We start from the raw sequence: 16,531 nt of genomic DNA, 5'->3' as shown, positions 1-16,531 counted from the left end.
TCTGTTTTCGGGCAACAGTAAAATGCATTTTAAATTAAATAAATTAAATACATTCTTCCTTTTTGTCAAATAATTTAAATTAAAAAACAGTTTTTGGACACCTTGTATAAATAATTATGTAATTGTTTATAAGAGGCTGTTTTAGCCGGGGCTATTTTAGCCGGGGCTGTTTTGACCGGGGCTATTTTGTGTGCGATCTATTTTGTCGGGGCTATTTTGTTTGCGGGCTATTTTGTCGAGGCTATTTTGTGTTCGGGCTATTTTGACGGGGCTTTTTTGACGGGGCTATTTTGACGGGGCTATTTTGACGGGTCACGAAAAATCTGTATCATAATGAAGTTTTTTTTCTTTTATGGCCTTTGGGAACTGCGCCCATTTAGCCAGAATGAAGTTCATTATGATACAGGTAGTGACATAATAATTGTATAATATGTATGAGAACAGAAAATAGTATATTATTCAACGAGCATGTATTGATGGCTATTACTCACGATGATGAAGTTTGCGACACGAGCCGTAGGCGAGTGTCGTAATTCATCAGAGTGAGTAATAGGCATTACATGCAAGTAGAATACTATACTTTTTCTACGACCTTTTTTATTTGGATTAGTAGAAAAATATAATTATCAACTACTAACATTATTTAAAATCGAAAGATTTTATTTTTCACAAGAAAACATATTTTATATAACTATGGCAACACTGTTAGAATTACCCTTCTTGAGCTTATGAAACAATCAAACAGTTGTCATTAATATTCAATGCATGTCTCAAAAACAGCCACTTTCCTACTCCTTGGAAGGTGGCCAACACCATCATGCTTTTGAAAAAAGGCAAACCCCCAACCGACGTGGAATCCTATAGACCAATTTCATTAATCAATACTCTGGGTAAAGTTCTTGAGCTAATCCTAAAAGAGAGGCTCAATGACTTTCTCGAAAACCACAATATCATACCAAAATTCCAATACGGATTCCAGTCAGGTAAATCTACTAAACATGCATTAATAGATTTCACTACCAAAGTTACTCAAACCATCAACGATGGTTCATTCGCCATAGCCACATTTCTGGATGTGCAGAAGGCTTTCGACCAGGTCTGGCACGACGGGCTTGTTCGGAAACTTCTGGACATCGGGCTACCATTGCAATTTACCAAAATTGTACACTCCTACCTCCACAACCGTACTGTCAGAGTTAAAATAGGCGATCAAAGGTCCACCCCCTTCACTCCACAAGCTGGAGTTCCCCAGGGTTCAGTCCTAGCACCGCTGTTGTACACCATCTACAACAGCGACATCACTAACCAAAATATCCCAGGTACTCGGCTGTTTCTCTATGCAGACGACACGACTCTGCTCTCAACAACCTCTCGATACAACCCAAGACTCCTCTTTAGAAGAGCCCAGGCTCTGTTGGACGGCGTCGGCGAATGGTGTTGTAAGTGGAGAGTCACGCTGAACGCGAACAAAACAACAACAATTGTGTTTCGCGCCCCTTCTGTGTCAAATAGAATCATACGCAATGAAGACCACCAATATCCACTGAGACTGTTGGGAGAAAGGCTTGTTGTTAGCCCGACTGCGAACTATTTGGGAGTACTGTTTACCAGGACTCTCAACTGGGACGCAGATCTAAAGGCAACTTTAGATAGGGTAAGGAACAGGGCCAGACTTCTCAACGCTCTCTCGGGAAAAATTGGCAAGACACACAAGAAGACTCTCATTCACACTTACAAGACCTTTATTCGACCCGTCATGGAGTACAAATCATGTATCTACTCTCTTTGTTCAAGACAAAAACAAGAGAGGTTGTTGAGGACAGAACGTAGAATCTTGCGTAGATGTAACTATGAGCACTGGCGATATCCCTCAAACGAAATCCATAACATCTCGAACACCCCCAAAATCACCGAGAGAATAAACTCTCTGAACAGGAACTTCACAATCAAAGTAATCAACGGCCCCCCTTCCGACACACAAGAATCTCTCAAATGTTCCTGTTCATCTTCCGGCCACGTACTCCACCGAAAGCCCAAACGCAAAAAGATTCATGTACCGTCCGCTCTAATGCAAACATGCATTGACGAACTCCCGGTGGAGTACGAAAACATCCTTGAGGCTACCCCGTTAGCCTACCGTACCCACCTCTAACATTTCCTCTTCCCTACCCCGAACAGGGAGAAGTTGGTTTTTTGCGGTTTCCCAACTTCATTGCACAATTATACCTGTTCGTCCCAAGAAAATAGCCGCAACTATTTTCTCCACTCGAACGCACACTGTCCACGCTGCGCTCAAAGCCACCTCCTGACCGCCGACGAGGGACGCAGGTTCGCCTGTCGTTGTACAATGGTTTCTAGGGAGACTGGTCGAGAGCAAAGCACGGACAGTACACGTAAATGTCTATGGAACCAACAACAATCCACCAAACTTTCTTCTATGTTGACTTCTTAGCCTTCTGGACACCACCGTCCGGCATAACCCAGGATCCAAGAACACCAGGACACGGCGCTTGCCCCAGTGTGTTTTTCGGACTGTTTGCTTTTACTGCCAACACAATACATTCACCACAAACCCTGAAGAGGACAAAATCCTAAACGGGGAAGCACATTGAACGCATTTCTTCTAAACATTATCTAGACAAGCAAATCAAACAATGTGGCTGGCTGTCATTAATAGTGTCATGGAATGGCGGGTGGCGGTGGCTTTTAAAAATAAGACATATTTTAAGGCAATTACATGAAAAAGAACGTGTGCTCTCAATAAAAATATATTGTACAATCAACAGTAAGTAAAACATAATTCATTGATATAAATTTCATATCCGTAAGTCCTTTTACGGAATTAATACCGATTGCTTATTTACCTTTTAATAACGTCAATCTTAAAATGTCAAATGTTGAAATTTAAGGGCCGGTTGTTCGAACGCTAATCAACAATGATCACTATCAAATATTTAATTACTGTCACCAAAACTGTCAATGTCAACTTTTATTGGGTTGCTGAAAACATAATTGATTATAATTATGAGATTAGTTAATCAATTAACACAACAATTATTAACATAATTGATTAAGTAATTTCATAATTGTAATCAATTATGTTTTCAGCAATCCAAACAAAGTTGGCATTGACAGTTGGTGACAGTAATTAAATATTTGATAATGATCATTGTTGATTAGCGTTCGAACAACCGGCCCTAAATGTAATAAATATGCTGATCCATTGTTACAGTTAAAAATACTTTAAACATTTTTCGAATTTAATTGTTGATATAAATTACAATGATTATTTTATTAAATAAACAAGTTTGAGTAATTTTATTTGCTAATAGGTATATTAAAAGTGCCATGCACCACTTGAATCTAACTTCAACCCGTGAGTAATGACCCATGAATAACTTCAGCCCGTGAGTAATGAACTATTACTCACGGGTAAAGTAAAGGGTGTTATTATCTAGTCAAAAATAGCGAATAATGAGCATATTATTAAACACTCGTAGAAAATAGTATACTATGCAACGAGCATTTAATGGTGGTCATTATGAAGCGAGTATGAGGGATACGAAACGAGCCGTATGCAGCGAGTTTCGTATAGAGTAAGAGCTTCAGAATGATAATTAAATGCAAGTTGTATACACTATTTTTTCTATGATAATTCACAACAAAAAATATATTGAAATTTATTAATTTCGTAACACAAACAAATTAAGTATTTTGTCAATTTGTTTACATATTGAGAACTGTCGAAGCGTATGTATTTGACTGGCCATTGGTCACTGCGCGTGTACCACCTTTATCGCGAATGCTATATCGCGATTCTATTGGTTAAAAATCTGTATCTTAATGAAAATCTGTATCATAATGAAGTTCATTATGATACAGGTAGTGACATCATAATGGCACCTATTTACGCATTTGATCCCGCTTGGCGGCGCTAGTGTGTTGGAGGTCAACGTTTTGACAATTCGTGAAGTTTGTATATGGTCTTTTTGATTACGATTTAACAAATAATAAATTATGGCCGAAAAATACAGATCTTGGGCTATTTGTGTGTTGAAAAACGAATTGAGGAGAAGGATTGCGAGAACTACTGGAAAAAACGAGCTCTTATCGAATGATAAATTATATTAATCATCGTCTCAATGTTTGATTTCTATAGCTCAAAGGGTATAGATCTGAGGGTATTTATTTGGTATTGACTCACTCCCCCCACGAGTCTAGTGTGTATATGATAATCTGCTTTACTTTTTTATCAATTTAAAATTCCCAAATAAGTGCGCTCAGCATTATTTTTTGTGTTTATCTCATTTAAAAATGTGATATTTTCAAAATATGGCCGTCATGACAGTTGCGCTTTTGGGGTAAATTTGGTTTAAGCATAGGTTGAGCGCAGTTGATTCTGCAATGTTGCCTTATTTTAAAAAATATATAATTCCTTATACTCGTAGAAATATAGAATGTGCTAATTTAATTAAGTATAATTATTTGGGTGTTTGTCTAGGTGAAAGGCGACCTTAAATTCAAGGTGAAATTAGAAAAAATTAGGGTTAGGTTTGATCAGGTTTTAGTCATTAAAGAATATTTAAATGGTAATAGGTCACTTTAATTTTCAGTGAGTAACTTGTTTATACTATTTTTGATTAGATTAGGTTTGATCAGAGTCATTTTAAAGCATATTTTAAAGGTAATATGTCACTTGAATTTTCAGTTATTAACTTGTTTATATTATTTTCGATGACGCTAGGTTAGGTTTGGTCAGGTTATGTTTTAGTCACAAATATTGATAACTTTAGAATTATTTCAAATTAATTTCATATTTTGCTATATTATTATTTCAAATATAATTTTTTTTATATTGTCACTTCATAAAAAGCGATTGTAGATGTGGCAACAGTGTGAATGTATATAAAATTGCATATCTTAATCCGTGCGTTTATAATAAATTTTGATCTGAATTTTATAGTGAAGTATTCTATTTTTTACAGTCGAATCTAGGGGCAATACGTAATCTGTTTCAACAAATTTTTTATTGCAGATACGTGCATTTATTTTCAGCACATATTTATCGATTCTTATTGCTACAATCCACTTTTTTCTCATCAGAATATCTTTGGGAAACCTGTGTCCTGATGTTCTTGATGAGCACAAATGCACAGCACAACATTGAGGGATTTTATGCTCTTAAGTTTAATTCACACAGCGAAACAAATATGCAATATTTACTTAGAAATAGATTGATTTGAAGTGTTGACGTAAGTTGAGGTGACCTCCAACTACGTTGATCTTTTCAGATTAGCTGCCATTGATATATTATAGTATGTGTGTGTGTTCACAAAGAGGGGATGGCATTAGATAAACTTTTTGCCACAGATATTATTATAGTATGAGAATAGAAAAAAATATGTTATGATACATAATATTATTATGTATTAAAATTCATAAGTATTTTTTAGGACTATATTTTTATGTTGTAAGAAAATTAACAAAATTGTATGTTTGGTTTTCCCGCTTTATACTTGGAAAAAAGTAGTTTTTTTTTTAGTTTTTTCGAAAACGAAAACATGAAGTTTGCTCAAAAATTTGTCAAAATACGTCTAGTGATCATATACCTTCTCTCATTTTTTTTTCAAATTTTTTGAATGTGTTTTTTTTTTGGGGGGAGGGTGCAGATTAACCTTAAGAGACGGAATGAACTAGGTAGATCAAGAACAAACTAAATGAAACCAGCACATATATCGAGTGACTGAGAATAAAGAAGTAAAAATTGGAGTAAAGAACGAAAAATCACTATATGGAAGGAGATTAACGGGTAGACCAAGAAAACAATGGCCAGAGAATCTCTTAAGCGGAGTAATAACCCTAAGGACGAACGGGCTTATATTTATATAGAGAACAGTAAGAAGTAGAAGACTTTAAAACATTTTATTGCCAGTACGCGACGCACAGTTATTTTTAAGACGGTGATAAGAAGTTCGAATACCTCTACTAATTTGCAAATCAATATAAATAACTGTTCTTCGAATTTGTGTTCTCATTCTCCTAAATGTAGAATAGAACACCTTTGGCATATTTAATTGTCCCTATACAAAAATTTAAAATTTAAGATACTGACCTGTAGTTGAATTATATCTTGGTTCCGGGCTTTGTAAAGGCTCTGATAAATTACACAAATTAGGAACATACGTGGCTAACCATTCTGGTTCTATAGCTGTCACACCCCTCATGTACATTTTATTTGTCTCGTAAATTTCCTGGTACACAATAAATTCTGGTAGAGATTTTTTCAATACTGATCCTCTATGCAAGAATACAGGCTCTTCCATATTATTGGCGTTGTACGCGTATTTGAATTTGACATAATTTTCGTTCACTTCTTCGGGTAAGATTTTCTTAGCCACTTGGTCGCCCATGCCAGAGAGAAGTATTTGTCTTAAAAGAAACCACAATTAGAAAACTAAAAAAACAATAAAAATTGAAATGTATCGTAATTCGATAAATTTTTAGCTTAAAACGGATATTTTTGAGAAAGTAATTTTGTCAAATGATCTACAGTATGCGGCAAAATAAACAGTACTGAAATGAATATTGAAATGTTTATGATTATTTATATATCTAGTATACACGATATAGACTTGCAAACATTATGCACGACGACTGACAGATTTTAAAGATGCCCTCTGGTCAGAGGCGGATCAATGGTGAGGGAAAATGAGGAAATTTCCCTCCCTAGCACGGTCCAAAATTAAAGAAAAAAATTGTTCAAACATAAAAATATATATTATTAGCTGGCATGAAACCGAAACCACAGAAAGACAAATTCAACCTAATAAACACGCTAGTTAGGAAAATTAAGGAAGTTTAATGGCTATAAGTTATTATTTATGTTTTATGGTCTTTTGGTTGGTTTTTCATTGGAAGTTCCCTCACAAGGAAAATTTCTAGATTTGCCATTGCCTCTGGCACAAAAAAATCTTTAATTCTAGTCCGCAAGTCCGAAATAGCAGACGGTGGATCTGTCTGACTCCTTCAGCATTCCTCATATGTACGCATCTGGTGGCGTTAGTTCTGGTGAGTGGCAGCTCCCAAAATGATTACGCAGTATTCGAAGAGACTCTCTGGCAGGGTGACAGGTTGTCCCGTCGTGCTGAAACCATTGTTGATTTTAAGCTTGGAGCGTTTTCGTGACCTTTTCCGTATGATCGAAAATAGTACTCAACCATAAAATTTTTTTCTGCAAACTGAGAACCATTCTGAAGCACCTAACATTATCACGACATTCACATACGTTATAACGACGTTCGGAAACCACTTAGTACGTTTCGGCGCCTGACACATAAAAATTTGAGGCATACGAATTTCAGTACTGTTTATTTTGCCGCATACCGTAATACAATATGTACCGGGTGTCCCAATAAGAATGGCTCTCTGCCACATCTCAGGAACCGTTTATAGTACAGCTTTGAGAAAAAAATATTTATAACAAAAGTTGCCTCGGGAAAAGCTTGGAAATTATTTTCATAATTGTAGGTCCACCGCTAGAGGGCGTAATTGAATATCAAAAATTTAAAAATCAAAATTTTACAAAATTTACCTAATGAAAGGGCACTGGAAATCCAATCATCGTATTCTTCATAAAATTCCGCGCATATTTGATTTCACAAGTTTAAGTCTACCTTTGCAAATAAGAGGTGAGGGTGAGTGGGAACCTTCTTATGAAAAAATGGCTGTAAGTCCGGTTCTGCTAAATAGAATTTTGCATACTTGGTCTTGCTGAAAATAGCTCTTTTTCGTCAATGCAAGTGTCTTATTTTCGAAATAGCCTAGTAAGTAATATGCAAGCTAGGAGGCGTTATTTAATTATTTTCGGAAATCTAGTTTTCTTTGGAAAATATTAAATACAAGTATGAATTTTTAATCATGTATTACAAAATTACAGCTTAAATCCGGATATAGAAATAAGATCGGGAATAGAACAGGCCAGAAAATCTTTCGAAAATATAAAAAAACTGCTTTGTGATTCTCGAATAAATCTCGAAATTCGACTACGTTTATCCAAATGCTACGTCTGGTCGACTCTTCTCTATGCAGTTGAGACATGGACCCTTAAAACATCAACCATAATTAAGTTAGAGGCCTTTGAAATGTGGATCTACCGGAGAATTCTCAAAATTTCGTGGACATCGCATACCTCAAACGAAGAAGTGCTGCATAGAATAGGCAAGGCAAGAGAACTTTTCAACGCAGTGAAAGTTAGAAACCTTGGCCACATACTGAGAAATAATAAGTACCAATATGCTCAACTTATAGTGAAAGGAAAGATCGAGGGTAGGAGAGGACTAGGAAGGAAAAGACTATCGTGGCTCAGAAATTTTCGACAATGGACAGGGCTAAATTTTGAACAGCTAATAAGAACAGCTGAAGACAGAGAAGAGTTTGCAATTGTAGTAGCCGACCTCCATTGAGGAGACGGCACTTTAAGAAGAAGAATTACAAAATTAGACCAAACTAGCAACATAATACCGAAAACCGCATGTCGATACCTTTGTTCTATATCGAGATATCTTAAGAAATGTGTAAATTTTAAACATAACTGTTACTGTCACCGGTAAACGAGGTTAAGGAAAAGTAGTGTGCTATGGAAAAAACAAACAAACATTTTCCAGATGCGGTTTTCGATATTATGTTGCTAATTTGGTCTAATTTTGTAATACAGGATTAATAAATGAATACTTGTATTTAATATTCTCCAAAGAAAACTGGATTTCCGAAAATAATTAAATAACGCCTACTAGCTGGCATATTACTTATTAGGCTAATTCGAAAATAAGACTCTTACATTGACGAAAAAGAGCTGTTTTCAACAAGACCAAGTATACAAAATTCGATTTAGCAGAACCGGACTTACAGCCATTTTTTCATAAGAAGGTTCCCACTCACCCCCACCTCTTATTTGCAAAGGTAGACTTAAACTTGTGAAATTAAATATGCGCAGAATTTTATGCAGAATACGATGATTGGATTTCCAGTGCCCTTTCATTAGGTAAATTTTGTAAAATTTTGATTTTTTAATTTTTTATATTCAATTACGCCCTCTAGCGGTGGACCTACAATTATGAAAATAATTTCCAGGATTTTCCCGAGGCAACTTTTGTTATAAATATTTTTTTCTCAAAGCTGTACTATAAACGGTTCCTGAGATATGGCCGAGAGCCATTCTTATTGGGACACCCGGTACATCTCACGGGTTCTAAATGTGCCGCTGCACATAAAACCCAGCACTCGAGCTCATAGATAATATTAAGAGTAAACAAACCTAAATAACATAAATCTTACGCCAATAAATAATTATTTATTTACAGCATAATATAATATATTGGCAACAAATGAGAATATTGTTTATTGTACAAAATAAAAATATTTTGAGGAAATAAATTCCACAAAATTGTATGAGTTTAGTATACACCTCTACTACTCCCAGTAATTCTTCTTTTTTAAATGAAAGAGTAAGTTTATTTGAACTGTTAATAGTGTGAGGTAGGAATTTTTGTGTTGTATGTTTCCTACCCTGAATCTGTCAAAATATGTCTTGAGTTGGGCGACCGTACTTTACCTATATCACCAATATATGCAATCTTAAGATTCGATCGAAGCAATAAAATAGCTGGTAGATAACCTTTTCTTGTTTTTTCCTAATTTGCCCAGAGTAAAAGAAATATATGAACTGAAGAGTTTATGATAAAATAAAATACCTTAATAGTTTCGCTTGAATATCTGTTGGAGGTTCTAATTTTGGATCCACTACAACATCAGCGTCCGGGATATTTTTCTTAATTTCATTTGTAAGCTGTACTCGTAACTTTCGGATTTCTTGTACCGCTTTATACCTAAGGCCGTTACTGAAACAGAACTTTTCGAGATTCTGTTCACTGTTAGCATATTCAGCAGCTCCTACTGCTTTTAATAACACCATATTATCGCCTAATAGAAGAGAATTAGCACGGCCAGCCCATCTCTGTCGTGTCACAGACCATTTCTGCCGAAGTTCTTTTTGTTTTTCTTGGCTTGTTTGTATAACTGGAACCTATAAAATGTAACTAAGTATACAGAAGATATAAAGTTTAACCCGGGAACAGTCGCGCGTTAGATTTTGTCTAACAATACGAATTTAGGCGCGAATTTACAACAAATCTTTATGTTATAGTATTTTTCTTTACTTGTAATGTTAGAAATATTATTTCTAACAATTATTAAAGCTATTTTTTTCTCACCAAAGCCATAAATTCCAAAAAAAGAAAAAGAAGAAGAAAAAAATAAACCTACGCATTACTACACCCTTCCTCGAGGCACTTCCGAGTGGAAAGTTATGTTGCAAAATTTTTCATCAAGTTATCACGAAAAAGGATAAAATGTTAGATTTTTTCTAACGCGGCGCAACTGCTCGCGGGTTAAAACACTGAATAATATGTACTATAACATTGAAACAACGGAAATTAACATCGAGAAAAGTAAAATAATGGTCATCGACGAAAAGGAAGAAAATGAAATAAAATTAAAATCAAAAATACTTTAAACTACTACCTCCTACCAAAACTTTAACTAAAACCTACCTCCAATAATACTTCCTGTACCGACAAAGCAGCAACTAAACAAATAGTATAGGGTAACAAATTCTGTTGGTGACTAAGAGCCAACATTTTACCGAATCTTGGCAAGACCGGAAATTTGGAGATCGCCCGCCCCAGAGGGGTGACCGTTCCTTTATTAAGTGCACCTAATGTCTCCAATCTAGACTCTGCCGTTTTTAATTGCAACAAATTAGGCGCAGTGGGAAAGGGAAAGTTTATGATCTTGTCTATATTCAAACATTTCATCTGAAGGTACAAGTCGTCTACAGGTTTTTCTTGAATTTCCGGAACTGAATATTCTCGAAATTCATCGTTGAAAACGGCACTAGAATATAGCCTGAAATTTGAAAATAATATGTAGAGATCTTATGAAAATAACGTGGTCATAAAATATAATCGTTGGACTAAAACGTTCGTAGGCTAACATAGAAAAAAACAAATTTTTTGATAAAATTTGATTTTTTTATTCAATATAGTTCCCTTCGAGGGCGATACAACGATCATAGCGGTCATACAACTTTTCAATACCATTTTTCTATTCTCATACTTAGTCCAGAAAGCTACTGCGCATCCGCTAGGAAAATTATTCTAATTCAGATTTTTTGCACAATCTTACTCAAAAAGGACCCCTTTTAACAAATTTGCATGTTGCCAGGACCAAAAGTTGGTCAAAAATTTTTTAAACGTTTTTTTTTGTTTTTTTCCTAAAATTATTTTTTTTTGCATGGCACAAAGTTTTTTTTAGCTTTTTTGGATCATTGCAAACAGAAAAGGTCTTTAGTGACTTTTCTCTAAGTTGATAGTTTTTGACATATAAGCGATTAAAAATTGAAAAATGGCGAAATCGGCCATTTTTAACCCTCAAAAACTATATGAAAAACTGAAAATTTGAATGTTGCCAAGGTAGGTAGATATTCTTTAAACATCGATTGATGAAATTCCGAAGATTTTTTTGCAATACAATATTCAAAACTACTTTGTTTTTTAATTGCTAATCAAGCCTGCGCGACACTATTTTCCACCGTTGCATGTGTATACAGTATGGTGTAAATGCAAGGAATAAATTCGTTATTTCGTAAACTGTCGACTTTAGGGAAAAATCCCGAAACAGGTCGATTTTTAATTTTAAGTTATGATATTGTGGCATATATGGTATACTAGTGACGTCATCCATCTGGGCGTGATGACGTAATCGATGATTTTTTTAAATGAGAATAGGGGTCGTGTGCTAGCTCATTTCAAAGGTTCTTCAATTCTCTATTCAATAATATAAACATTTACATAATTATTTATACATTCTTCTTTTTTGTCAAATAATTTAATTTAATAAAAATTTTTTGGACACCCTGTATAAATAATTATGTAAATGTTTATACTACTGGATAGAGAATTGAAGAACCTTTCAAATGAGCTAGCACACGACCCCTATTCCCATTTAAAAAAATCATCGATTACGTCATCGCGCCCAGATGGATGACGTCACTAGTATGTCATATATGCCACAATATCATAACTTAAAAATAAAAATCGACCTGTTTTGGGATTCTTCCTTAAAGTCGACGGTTTACAAAATAACGAATTTATTCCTTGCATTTACACCATACTGTATACACATGCAACGGTGGAAAATAGTGTCGCGCAGGCTTGATTAGCAATTAAAAAACAAAGGAGTTTTGAATATTGTATTGCAAAAAACTCTTCGGGATTTCATCAATCGATGTTTAAAGAATATCTACCTACCTTGGCAACATTCAAATTTTCAGTTTTTCATATAGTTTTTGAGGGTTAAAAATGGCCGATTTCGCAATTTTTCATTTTCTAATCGCTTATATGTCAAAAACTATCAACTTTAGAGAAAAGTCACTAAAGACCTTTTCTGTTTGGAATGATCCAAAAAACCTAAAAAAAAACTTTGTTCCATGCAAAAAAAATAATTTTAGGAAAAAAACAAAAAAAAAAACGTTTAAAAAATTTTTGACCAACTTTTGGTCCTGGCAACATGCAAATTTGTTAAAAGGGGTCCTTTTTGAGTAAGATTGTGCATAAAATTCGAATTAGAATAATTTTCCTAGCGGATGCGCAGTGGCTTTCTGGACTAACTATAATATATCAATTATGATGTCACTACCTGTATCATAATGAACTTCATTATGATACAGATTTTCATTAAGATACAGATTTTTAACCAATAGAATCGCGATATGGCATTCGCGATAAAGGTGGCACATGCGCAGTGACCAATGGCGAGTCAAATACATACGCTTTGACAGTTCTCAATATGTAAACAAACCGTCAAACTGACAAACTACTGAATTTATTTGTGTCACAAAATTAATAAATTTGAATTATATTTTTTGTTGTGAATGATCATAGAAAAAATAGTGTATACAACTTGCATTTAATTATCATTATGAAGTTCGTACTCTATACGAAACTCGCCGCATACGACTCGTTTCGTAACCCTCATACTCGCTTCATAATGACCATCATTAAATGCTGGTTGCATAATATACTATTTTATAATACAATTTGTCTTTAGCCTCAAAATAAGCGATTACCAGTTTCGGCGATTACCTCTTCATTGGTGCTAAATTTCTTTACAGCGAGCATTCTCTGAGGTCAGCGAACACGTGGCAGTCGCTGGGAGCAATATCTCGTTTAATATCAGTTCGAAGCCCAATTCATGAAAATTTACCATCGTTTTCATTGATTTGTGACAAAAGCAATGCTTCATTTAGACTCGAAATTCCTTTTTATTCATTTTTCGAAGTTATACTTCTTTATCCGCATTTGGGAGTAAATGTATATGTGCGCGAATTCATCAAAAGTCTTGGTCCTGAGCACAGCTCAAACGTTATACGGGATCTGATTGGGTGTTAAAATGATCTGTCAATAATTGTTCAATATGGAGGTTATGGGTAAATAAAAAATGTTGTGTATATTAGTTTTTATTGTTGTGAGGACAGAAACAAAAGAAAGTTTATAATTGTAGTGACTAGTAAATAGTTTTTAAAAGCAACAGGTATATAATTGTAAACGTTTCAGTATTGCAATAAAAATCATTTACATACCTATTTGAAAAATGTGAAAAATAATGTACATACCTATTAGTAGGTAATGCTTTAATTTACATAATTTGATTACGAAGAAAATTTCTATCAATCTTCATCTAATATACCGTTTTCTTACTCTATGTTTTGTTGTATTTTAATATTTTAATTTCACAAAAATCACACTAATCTGATTATATTCATAAAGTAATAAGAAAGTGTCAAAAAATTTATGGTGTAAACGTTCAGTTGTTCAGAAATCATTTCTTTGTGGCATTTTTCAATGTGTTTGTGTGTGTTTTATTCTTTTATTTTTTTTTTAATTTTTGGTATTGTTTTAATCAAAATTTTTGGAAAGTAGAAAGTATTAAAATTAGTTTAATATTTAAATAAAATATAAATAAACTGTTTAAACTATACTGATTTCGTTGAAATCATATAATAGAAGTATAACTTCTTACGCGCGTACAAAGTACACACATTCTTTCTTTTAAACTAACACAAGTTGCTTCACTCAAAATGCTCTATCTCTTAAATTAATAGTTCGACAGCTGTCAAATTTAAACACGCATCCTTTGAAGGTTATGGCTGACTAAAAATCAGATAAATTTAATACCAGTGGTGCTGTGTCAGCCTACGTACTTTTCATCCCATCTGTTAGGAACCCAAAACTAGATTAATGTGTATCTCATGTACAGTTTGACTTATGTAGCTACATTCCTGTTTGTATCTATTCCGGCAGTTAGGGCTGTTAGTTACGATTTAAGCTAACGGCGGCGAGGTTAGCTCCAATGTGAGAATACAGAATGTAACCGGTAAATGACCAAGATGGTCACACGCTGCAGTGGCTACCAGTGGCTGCTGGCTCACACAGGTGCAAATATTATTTATAATTTAAAATAGCATATATATTATATTAAAGTCAGAACTTGGTATTAGTTTTGAGAGTAAACTAAATGTAAGCCCAAATACTTACGATGTCGAGATAGTATCACGAGGTTTTTTCCTGGTTTTCCCTCGTGATTACTATGGAATCTCTAGCGCGAGAATTTTACTGCCACCGTTGCATTTGGTTGTCTTTTTAAAGACAGATCACATGCTATGATTTTTGTGGCGGATATTCTTGAGTTGAGGTTGATTTCATGTAATCGAATGAACTATCTTTTAGTAAAGTCGTCCCAGGAACGCAACTCATCAATATTGGCAATATATTAAAATGTATAATACATGTCTGAATTGCCGATATAAATGAGTCACGATTAAATAAATTATTAGAAGAATTTTTTGCTAAGCAACAACATTTTTGTTTAATCCAGTATTATTGGGCGTCGAAACGTTAATAAAATCATTTTTTTTTGTAAAATTGTGGCTTATTTCCCATTGAAAATAGTTGATAATAAATTATATGCTGAAACCTATGTATTCGATTAGAATAAAGTAAGATCTTTATTAGACAAACGTATTTTTGTAAGTAAAAACTGTCTTATATTATTCTTCATAATACAGACGGAACGAAAAGTCTAGAAACGCTTAATAATCTCTGAAGTAGATGCTTGATGCTTGCAATGTTGTCAGATTTAACATTTTTCTGATATCATTACTCACTATTTAAAATACAACACTATGTATATTAAAAAAATTGAAGAAAGACTTGTGTGTAAAAGGTATATTTATTAAAACCCCAATAAAGGGCTACATTAAAAGACAGAACGTTTTCGCTCTAAAGAGAGCATCATCAGTGTTCTAAGCAAGCTTTACATGCTAAACCACCAAAAATACATAGGTTAAAACCCTTAAAACGCCGACCAAAAGTCTTACATTGGCGTGTATTATGTTAAACCCTGGCGATGGGTGAAAATGAAAAAGATATACCTCACAGCATTATATGACTCTACCACGTGTATGTGGGTGGTTGAGTTGATTTCTCTGTCTTCACAAAGAGAAAGGCGAAAGCCAACTCACTTGGCTTTCACTAGTTGGCTTTTACCTTTCTTTTTGTGAAGACAGAGAAATCAACTCAACCACCCACATACACGTGGTAGAGTCATATAATGCTGTGAGGTATATCTTTTTCATTTTCACCCATCGCAGGATTTAACATAATACACGCCAATATAAGACTTTTGGTCGGCGTTTTAAGGGTTTTAACCTATGTATTTTTGGTGGCTTAGCATGTAGAGCTTGCTTAGAACACTGATGATGCTCTCTTTAGAGCGAAAACGGTCTGTCTTTTAATGTAGCCCTTTATTGGGGTTTTAATAAATATACCTTTTACACAGAAGTCTTTCTTCAACTTTTGTAATTAATGGTATACAGCCAGTTACGGGAAATTTTTCCTTATGGACTCTGTATATTATTATTATTGCAATCCTCGCTTCAAAACGACTATTCAACCATATACATTACGCATCAAAATTAACGCACCACCTTAAAAATGGGACACTTTGATGTCTCTTATTTTCTAAACCTGTTGTCCGATTTTAGTGATTTTTTAGTATTACATAGCTTTATTCTTCAAGAATATCGATGTAATAATATTATTGCTAAACAGGTAAGTGTCATTGTATATCGGGTGTAACAATGATAGTGTGTTTTTTCCTCAAAGTTTGGAACACCCTGTGGAATATTCTAGCGTATATAAAATATTGAAATTAAAGCTCAACTGTAGCCTTAGGCTTTCTCAACATTTTGTTGTTTGATTCATTTGCTTATCATGGATAATAAAAAAGTTAGGTACTTTAACAACTAGCAATGTTATTCATCAATACAGGGTCTCTCTAAATAAGTGCGACAAACTTTAAGGGGTAATTCTGCATAAAAAAATAATGACCGTTTGTTTTATAAACATATGTCCGC

General features: G+C 34.3%; 1 protein-coding gene across 1 annotated transcript in view; it reads right to left on the bottom strand.

The window, feature by feature from the left end:
- The window catches only part of LOC114334002 (probable ATP-dependent RNA helicase kurz), a 102,204-nt gene that overhangs the window by 12,827 nt on the left and 72,846 nt on the right, over nt 1-16,531 (bottom strand). The window contains exons 9-11 of the mRNA XM_050656420.1: nt 10,608-10,962; nt 9,750-10,081; nt 6,113-6,429 (exon numbers count right to left, since the gene is read on the bottom strand). Coding sequence (XP_050512377.1) covers nt 6,113-6,429; nt 9,750-10,081; nt 10,608-10,962 — 1,004 coding nt within the window. The remainder of the gene's footprint in view (nt 1-6,112; nt 6,430-9,749; nt 10,082-10,607; nt 10,963-16,531) is intronic.

Source organism: Diabrotica virgifera, chromosome 7 (assembly GCF_917563875.1).
Source record: "Diabrotica virgifera virgifera chromosome 7, PGI_DIABVI_V3a".
In the NCBI taxonomy this organism is placed as follows: domain Eukaryota; kingdom Metazoa; phylum Arthropoda; class Insecta; order Coleoptera; family Chrysomelidae; genus Diabrotica; species Diabrotica virgifera.
The sequence above is the reverse complement of the archived record's forward strand: the minus strand, read 5'-3'. Positions and strand labels throughout refer to the sequence as shown.